Here is a 9,611-nt window from a genome sequence, read left to right as displayed (position 1 = left end):
ATTCAATCATTATTAAGGAAATAAAGTATGCATGAAAAGATCTCATATTTTTATGATAAAATTCTAGTGTGTTATAATATTAGATGCATGGCTTGTATTTTAATGAAAAGCTTGAATGGGGATTATGAATAGATCTTAATGGATGAACCTTATCTTGTGATTTATATTTCCATCTTTTGAAAGAAATTATCCTTGTTTAAGAATTATCTTGTTATAAGATAATCAGCTTATTGGATTTATTAGTGTGTTAAGTGAAATGTGTAAATTAAGTAATCATGTTGGGAAACTCTGTAGGTGTTAGTTGTTGTCTTCTGCTATGTAATCTGAATTTTGATATCTCGTTGTATCTTAATGTTGTGTTTATCTTTAAAAAAAAATTTATTGCACTCTATTCTTGTGTTATGGCTTAATCCCTTCGGGGTTTCCTAGTGGGGCATTACAATTAGTGTCTACATTTGAGATTGTAATTCCTATATGTTGAGGTCCACAAAATATTATAAGTTCTTTATTATCTTTGGTAGGTTGGATTTGGGTAGTAAATCCAAGCAACTATTCTTATTGTAGTTTTTCCCTTTTGGGTCTACATGTATATCTAGTGTTCCCATGTGTTAATGTGTGATTGTGTTTTTCATTTGCTTAGTTTCTTTAATGTTAAAGTAAGATCTAATAATGATCCTAATCAAAAATTGGAAGTGAAGTTGATATTTTGCATATACTAATTTGGCCCCACTCTCGATACATCTTTGTGACTATCAACTATGTGAATCAAAATTATGTAAAGACATATATGTGGATATTGTTGCCTCTAGTCTTGTTTTGGTAGATAGTTACAATGTTAGTAAATCGAAAGATGCTTGCCTCAAATTTGCTACAAAAAATATTGTGAGTTTGGATTTCTTCCTTCATATTAATTGTAATTTGTAATACATGCTTGTGATTTTAAAGAAAAAATCACTAAAAAATTCATTTCATATTTTTTTCCAAACATTCATTATTATTCATCCTTTATACGAACATTTGTGTTAACTTCATCAAATAAATTATATATTGACTTATGAATTTTCTCAATTAATATGACTTTGATCATAATTAGATGAAATGCTAACTTTGTATCTACAAATGAAAATATTCAAACCTTTTGAATCCATTTCCTAAGTTGATTGGAATGCTAACTAGTAACGAGCTAAAACTCTCTAATAAGTTAAATGTCAATACATCATTAGACACAAGCCATACTTTTGCAAAACAAACAACGTTTGATTCATCCAAACAATTATTCCTTGCTTCTTAGCTAGGGGGAAACTGTAGGTTAAACTTGATATTTACACATGGAAGCAATACTTTGCAAAATAAATAGTGTCTGAATCATACAAGAAATTATTTCATGCTTCTTACTTAGGGAAAACTGTGGGTTAAACATGACAATTATCATGGATTTGCACAATTTCTACATACTTAACATAAAGATGGTTCTTCATCACTTCATCTTCCCAGCTAATTTCATTCCACCATTCCTTATATCCTTTGATCTGTTTGAGAGACTTGAGATTATCAAGTCCGCATGGAAGTACTTTAAACTTCATGCAATGGAATATAGCCAAAGTCTACAACATGGGCAAAGCCCCCTCTTCCATAGAAGTAGACAGACTCTCCAAAGAAGGTAACATCCACAGTTTGAGCTTTCGCAGCCTTGGAAAGTAGTCTTTCCTCCCAAATTATTCTCCCAGCTCTGTGAGTAGAAGGCATTCCTCAATCTCCATTTCCTTCAAATTGGATAATCTGCCCAACCCTAATCCGAAAAGAGTGAGTAGTAAATGAGAAGATTTCAACTTTATGTAGTTGAGGTTTTGTAATTCTGAGAATAAATCAAGGGTTCCCTCAAGGTGAAAGTCATATAGGTGGAGCTTCTCCAAGTTGTGCATGTTCCGCAATTCAGTGGGTAGATGTGTTTGACGGACTTGGGGCATCCAAAGTAGCCAAAGTTCTTGAAGCTCCACTAGATTCCCCACTATCCTTTCCTCAATTGGGGATTTTAGGGTTAGATGAAGACACTTGAGATGATGGAGTTTGCATATATCTTGCAAAGAAGCCTTCTTTATTTCTTCACCTGTTTCCAATTCCCACGAAAATGAAATCAGGGTCTTCCACATGTCAAGCTCTTCCAAACTAGTTAGCTGTGATATGTTGGGCGAAACGAACTCCAAATCATAACAGTGGGCTAACTTGAGAATTTGGAGACTTTTCATCTCCTTTATCATGGATTGAATAGTGATGAGAAGGGAGAAAGAAATATCTAAAAACTGTAAAATTTTGAACCTAACCTATCCTCTCTGAACCAATTGATTAGCAAACAATAACAACAAAAAGAAGAAAACACCAATATCTTTATTGAAGCTTAATTAAAAAATTACATAGAGGCTGTATATATAAAGAATTTGCAGCCTAGAAGAATTAATAATAACTACAGTTCTAAATATATTCCTAGCATTGCATGGAAAGCTACTAAGGCTCTCAAATTAAAAAAAACAAACTACTCCCTAAATTAAGAATACAATAAGTGCATGCACAACATACTTTATTTACTAAAAAACAAACCCATGCGGAAAAAAAACTAAAAATAGTCCTAAGGATTAATGCATGTTGGAGTACATGCTTTATTTGCATGACTAAACAAAAACCTATTAACTAAACTAATCTAGCTACATGCTAGAGCAGCATCAGTTATCAACATACTCCCCCTTGATGCTAAGAGGGCTGACAATCTTATCTCGTAGTGTTATAAACTGAGCTTTCGCAACCGCTTTGGTGAATATATCTGCTAGCGGATCCTGGGTGTTGATGTGCTTCAATTCGACATCCTTCTTCTACACCAAATATCGTATGAAGTGATATTTCAAATCAAAATGCTTTGTTCTGCTATGATGAACTGGATTCTTGGCTAACTTGATGGCACTCACATTGTCACAATAAATTATTGTAGGCTGAATTTGTTTTTCTCCAATTTCTTCCAAAACTTTTCTAAGCCAAAGAGCTTGTGTACCTGCTGAGGTAATTGCAACATACTCTGCTTCTATAGATGAAAGGGCAACAATACTTTGTTTTTTTGAGCCCCAGGTAATTAAACCAGAACCAAAAGAAAATTAATTTCCAGATGCAGATTTGTGGTCATCCATACTACCTCCCCAAACTGAATCACTAAATCCTACAAGATTGAACTTTTCAGAAGAGTAGAAATGAATACCAAAACTTAAATTCCCTTTCACATACCTCAAAATCCTCTTGGCTACCTTCATATTTATTTCAAATGGATTTGTCATATACCTTGAAACAAGTGAAATTTAATAGGCAATATCAGGTCTCATGTGGATTAGAAATATCAAACTCCCCACAATACTTCTGTAAGTTGTCTCATCAACTAAATCAGCACCATCATCTCTACATAAAAAATCTCCATGAGCACTTGGAGTGGAGGCAGGGTTACAATCAGTCATATTAAATTTCTTCAGCATATCCTATGCATACTTTGTTTGACAAATGAAAATCTCATCCTTACTTAGATAAACCTCCATTCCTAGAAAATATTTCATTAGACCAAGATATTTCATCTCAAATTCTTTCATCATAGCATCTTTGAATTCATCTTTCATCTTAGAACTACTACCCATATACAAAAGATCATCAACATACAAACTTATGATGAGAATATCAATACCTTCTTATTTGTAGTAAAGGGTTGGATCACTCTTACTTCTCTGGAAGCCATTCTCTTGAAAGTATCCATCAATCCTGGCATACCACGCTCTTGGTGCTTGCTTGAGGCCATACAAATCCTTCTTCAACTTGTAGACATAATTATCTTTTCCTTCCACTTCAAAACCTTGTGGCTGCTCCACATATACTTCCTCTTCTAAGTACCCATTCAAGAAGGCACTTTTCACATCCATATGATGTATTCTCCACTTCTTCCGAGCTGCTAATGAAATCAACATTCTTATGGTCTCTTGTCTTGCTACTGGTGCAAATGTCTCTTCATAATCAATTCCATACTTTTGTGTGAAGCCTTTAGCAACTAATCTTGCCTTGTGTCTTTCAACACTCCCATCACTATTAAACTTGGTCTTGTAGACCTATTTGGTGCCAATCCTTTTTTTGTCATGTGGAAGTTCTGTTAACTCCCATGTGTCATTCCTATGAATGGAATCCATCTCTTCTTCCAAAACCTCATTAGTACATGCATCTTCAAAACATGATGGTTCAAAATTAGCCTTGGCTAATAAAGCATAATTCACTATCTCACCTATTGGGTTTTCTTCATGTACTTGATTTCCACTCTTCTGGTAGATATCACTCAATTTCCTTACCTTCCTTGTAGAACTTGGAGAAGAAGCTGGACTTGAACTTGGTACTAAAGAACTTGATGAAGGATTGCTTGGTGGAGTTAAACCACTGGATATAGAAACATTAGCTGGCTGCTCATGATCAATATCAGCAATTATATCATCATTCAAAATAGATTTTGGCTTCTCAACATGGCCTTTTTGATGACCATAAAGTCCCCCTTCATCAAAAATCACATCTCTTGAGACAATAAGCTTGTTAGTGAGGGGATTATACAATCTATAAGCCTTTGTTTTCTCACTATACCCAATAAAAATACATGACTCACTCTTTGCATCTAACTTCTGTCTATTCTGATCAGGTACATGCACATAAGCCAAACAACCAAAAGCTTTGAAATGATTAACATTAGGCCTTTTACCATACCAAGCTTCATAAGGAGTCATCTTATCTATTGCACTGGTGGGGCTACAGTTGAGGATGTACACAGTTGTAGCAACTGCAACTCCCCAATAAGAATTGCTCAATCCCTTGGTTTGTAACATGCACCTTGCCATTTCAACCATAGTACGATTCTTCCTTTCACCTACTCCATTCTGTTGAGGTGTGTATGCAGTAGTAAGTTGCCTCTTGATGCAATTAAAATCACAATAACTTTGGAAATCCTTTGAGCAAAATTCTCCTCCATGATCAGTCCTTAAACACTTGATCTTGCACTCTTTCTCATTTTCCACAAGGGCTTTAAACTTCTTGAATGTATCCAAGGCTTCATCTTTGGCCTTCAAAAAATATACCCAACAATTTCGTGAGTAATCATCAATAAAAGTGATGAAATATGATGACTTGCCCAAACTCTTAGTCTGCATAGGACCACATATATCTGAATGAACAAGCTGAAGTGGGTGATGAGCCCTCCATGCATTGCCCTTTGGAAATTTTTCTCTTGCATGCTTTCCTTTAGCACAACCTTCATAAACCTCCTTGTGTTCATCAACCTTGGGGAAACCAGAAACAAATGCATGTGAGGTTAAAAACTTCAAACTATGAAAATTTAAATGCCCATACCTGAGATGCCATAACCAACTTGAATCCTCATAAGCCATATTTGCCAAACTGTTGTTATGCTCACCAAACCTCAAGGGGAACATCCTATTTCTTGTCATAGGAACAACAGTGATCACCTTATTACCCTTATTCTTATCATAGATAGTACATGTCTTATTCTCAAAGACTACTTTATAATTTTTCTCACATAGCTGCCCAACACTTAACAAATTGTGCTTCAATCATGGAGTATAATAAATATCATGAATACTCTTTATACCTTCTTTTGTTTGGACCTCCATAGCTCCTTTGGCAGCAACCTCCAATGATTTATCATCACCAAGCTGGATCTTGGATTTGAAACTTCCATCCTTTATTGAGAACAACTTCTCATTCCCTGTCATATGGTTAGAGCATCCAGAATCTAAGTACCAAACATCTTTACTAGTATTTTCACCCTTGGCATAAGATAAAAATAAGTGATCAAGAGAATTGTCAATACTTTCTTGAGCATAGTTAGCACTTTTACATTCTTTTGATCTGCATTCTCTTTCAAAGTGGTCATACCTATTACAATGGTAAGATTGAACATTTCTCTTATCAAATTTGCCTCTACCTCTTCCTCTGAAACCACCACTTCCTCTTGAGCCACCTCTTCCTCTACCTCTTGAAGAATTTTTGCTTTGCCCTTTACCTTGGCCTTGATTGATTTTGACACTACTGCTGCTTGCATCTTCATTTTTTGTGATTAGCAATTTAGAGGAAAACGCTTTCTCTACACCTTCAAAAGAATCTTTCAATCTTTCTTTAGGAGACATCAGGGATCCAACCAGTTGATCAAACTGTAGTTTTGTTAAATCTTTGATTTCTTCTATGACTATTGCTACACGATTCTACCTAGGTGTCAAAGATCTCAACACCTTTTTTATCAAAACTTCATTGCTTACAATTTCCTCAAGTGTAGTCATTTTATTGACCACATCTTTGACTCTAACACAATAATCACTTATACTTTCAGCTTCTTGCATCTTCAAATTCTCGAACTCTCGCTTCAATGTCTAAAGCTTGACCACTTTAACTTGATCACTACCTTGGTAAGCTTCTTGTAGACTCTTCCAAGCATCTTTGGCAGTTGTTGCTCCTGATATTCTTGGAAATAAGCTCTTATCAAGAGCTATCTGAATGTGAAACAAAGCTTGAGCATTCTTTTTCCTTGCTTCCCTTCTTGCTGTTCTTTCATTGGCTGTAAGGGCATTCCAATTAGTTGGCTCTTCATAACCTGACTCAATAATCTCCCACAAATCTTTTCCAATCAAAAAGGCCAGCATCTTAATGCACCAATAATCATAATCATTCCCATCAAATTCTGGAACGGGCATATGGTTAGAATTCGACATGATTAACTTTGGCGAAATTCCAACAATAAAACTTTAACCCAAAACAATTTTACCTACTCTGATACCACTTTTAGAATTTTGAACCTGATCTATCCTCTCTGAACCAACTAATTAGCAAACAATAACAACAAAAAGAAGAAAACACCAATATCTTTATTGAAGCTTAATTAAAAAATTACATAGAGGCTGTATATATAAAGAATTTGCAGCCTAGAAGAATTAACAATAACTGCAATTCTAAATATATTCCTAGCATTGCATGGAAAGCTACTAAGGCTCTCAAACTAAAAAAAACAAACTACTCCCTAAATTAAGAATACAATAAGTGCATGCACAGCATGCTTTATTTACTAAAAAACAAATTCATGCAAAAAACAAAACTAAAAATAGTCTTAAGGATTAATGCATGTTGGAGTACATGCTTTATTTGAATGACTAAACAAAAAACTATTAACTAAACTAATCTAACTGCATGCTAGAACAACATTAGTTATCAACAAAAACTGCACTCTATTCAACTCAAATGTTTGATCATGGAGTACCCTAATCTGGGTATTGGAAAGCTGGAGATATCGTAGATTATTCAAAAGGTAGATGGACTTTGGCAAGAATTTGATGGGCGTGTTGCTGAGATCAAGCACCATTAACATATCCAGCTTATCCAGGAAGCCCTCCGGAACCTCTTCAATTGTATTCGAGTTTAGCAACAGAGTCACTAGCTTCCTGCAAACAAATTTGTCAGGCAGAAAACTGATACGTTTATGGCTCAATGATATCCTCACCCATTGTGGATTTGCAAATAAAGAGTGCGGAAACTCTTTTAAACTCTGACCTGCACGGAACAAGCTTTTCTGGTCGATCTCAGCGATGTGTACCGCCATATCTCTGAGCAAATCATGGATTTTCACTTTCCAAATATCATGGCCGTTTTCCTCTTTAACCTCAATGTCGACCAAACATCGGTCCGCCAAGATCTTGAGAAAAACGTAGCGCCCTTCAAATCTGCTTTTCACTAGACCCTCTGCCAACCACAACTGTATCAATTGATCCGCGTCGATTTCTTCGTGTTCTCTATAAGCTGCCAAGTACAGGAAACAAAGCCTGAGTTCATCTGTTTCCAGAGCATCGTAGCTGTGCTTCAGTGGCTTGAACAATTCGCTCAGAATCTCTTCGTGAATGCGATGAAACTGGGGTTCAATCTCCTTTAGCTCCTTCAGAATGTTTTCCCATGCCGACTGGGCGGTGCTGTGAAGCTGCGGCGTTGTCCGAGCAAGGGTTTTAATGGCCAGGGGATGCCCTTTACACTCCTTTGCGACGGATCTGGCCAATTGTTCTATCTCGCTATCCATATTCTGATCCTCGCCAGCTACGAAGGCTCCTCTGCAGAAAAGCTCCCAACCTTCTTCCTCCGTCAGATGCTTCATTGCGATCATCTTGTCTGCTCTCATGCTACTGCACACCACTTTATCCCTGGACGTAAGTACGACTTTTGTCGTATTGTCAGAAACAGAAATTCCCAAATTAGAAACATCTATGCTTCTCCGCACATCGTCCAAAATGAGCAGCAGTCGCCTCTCCTTGAAAACCGAAAGCAAGACCCCTGCAGCTTCGTCAATACTCAAATTGGATCGCCAAGGCAACTCAATTGTCTCAAAAATACGCTTCTGGAGCGCGGAGACATCGGATTCTCCAGACACAGTAACCCAAATCACAAGCTTAAAGAAATTGATTACCTTTACATTGTTGTTGATTTGTTTGAGCAAGGACGTCTTTCCCAAGCCGGGCATTCCATAGACGCCAACCACACGAACAGAGTCATCTTCCAGCACCCACGTCTCCAGCTCCGACAGCTTCTCCTGAACAAATGCGCCAACCAGCTCCTTCCCCACGGGCGGCATCAGCGTCTCCGGAGGCTCTTCCAGGTCTCCATTCTTAGGAAAATCTGAATCTTTCATCTTCAGAAGCTCATCTATTTCCGCTAGAGCATTACGGATCTTTCGACAGGATCTTTTGACAAGGAAACAGTGAGGGCAGCAACAACACAAGCGACGGTGCTTGTTTTCTACGTGCTGGAGAAACACCTCTTCAGCAGATTGGACGATTTGCTCTTGTGTGCTCACCCAAAGACTCACCACTGCCAAAGGCTGTCGACCTTTCCAACTTAGCCGACTGTTAATATGATCGACTATACCCTTCACATGATCTATTTCCACGCGGAGGTGCTGGGCATCGTTGGGCACACTAGTTAAATGCTTAATCTCTTTCGCAATAGCCTGCAAGCGATTGCTTATAATCTCTTTCACTCTTCCAGTAATGGAATCCATTTGCCCAAAAACAAACAGGCTCTTAAGGCAAAAGGAAATAAAGAGAACTGATCGAAGCACTGTTATATAACTGTAGAATGCAACCAAGCATGTCCTCCTGTGCCTGTCTGAAGATCAACCATGGATCTTTCTTCCTTGAACGTATTTTCTACAGAACCTAATATTCCCTACTTCCTTGCTTTATGCCATCTCTACCATACACGATTTCCCCTTCTTTTCTTTTGCAGTCTCGCAACATTCGATGGTCTGCCCACATTTCGGTTTAAATAATCTTTCTTTTATAGAATGCGTATAGAGATAATAGAAGCATATTTACAATATTATTTTTATAATTTCAGTCTTGCATTTATCATCATCGCACTTTTTTAAAGATGAATTTCACTAGACGGGTGGTTTAAGAATAGCCAAGAAAGAGGTTATTTTATGTTACTAGATTTCTTCGATCTTAATTTGGGTTTCCTTGTTTTGGAAGTGATCATAAAAAGTAAGTTATTATTCACATATTGTA

General features: G+C 36.9%; 1 protein-coding gene across 1 annotated transcript; it reads right to left on the bottom strand.

Moving 5' to 3' along the window:
* Window positions 1-1,412: 1,412 nt before the first annotated feature.
* On the bottom strand, window positions 1,413-9,103 carry LOC131062338 (probable disease resistance protein At5g63020). Its single transcript, XM_057995976.2, has 2 exons — window positions 7,322-9,103; window positions 1,413-1,577 (listed from the first exon to the last, which is right to left on the bottom strand). The coding sequence occupies exons 1-2, from the start codon at window positions 9,101-9,103 to the stop codon at window positions 1,413-1,415; spliced, it is 1,947 nt and encodes a 648-aa protein (XP_057851959.2).
* Window positions 9,104-9,611: the final 508 nt, after the last annotated feature.

This window comes from Cryptomeria japonica, chromosome 8, assembly GCF_030272615.1.
Source record: "Cryptomeria japonica chromosome 8, Sugi_1.0, whole genome shotgun sequence".
Taxonomy (NCBI): domain Eukaryota; kingdom Viridiplantae; phylum Streptophyta; class Pinopsida; order Cupressales; family Cupressaceae; genus Cryptomeria; species Cryptomeria japonica.
Note: the sequence above shows the minus strand (reverse complement) of the source record. Positions and strands in the feature narration are given on the sequence as shown.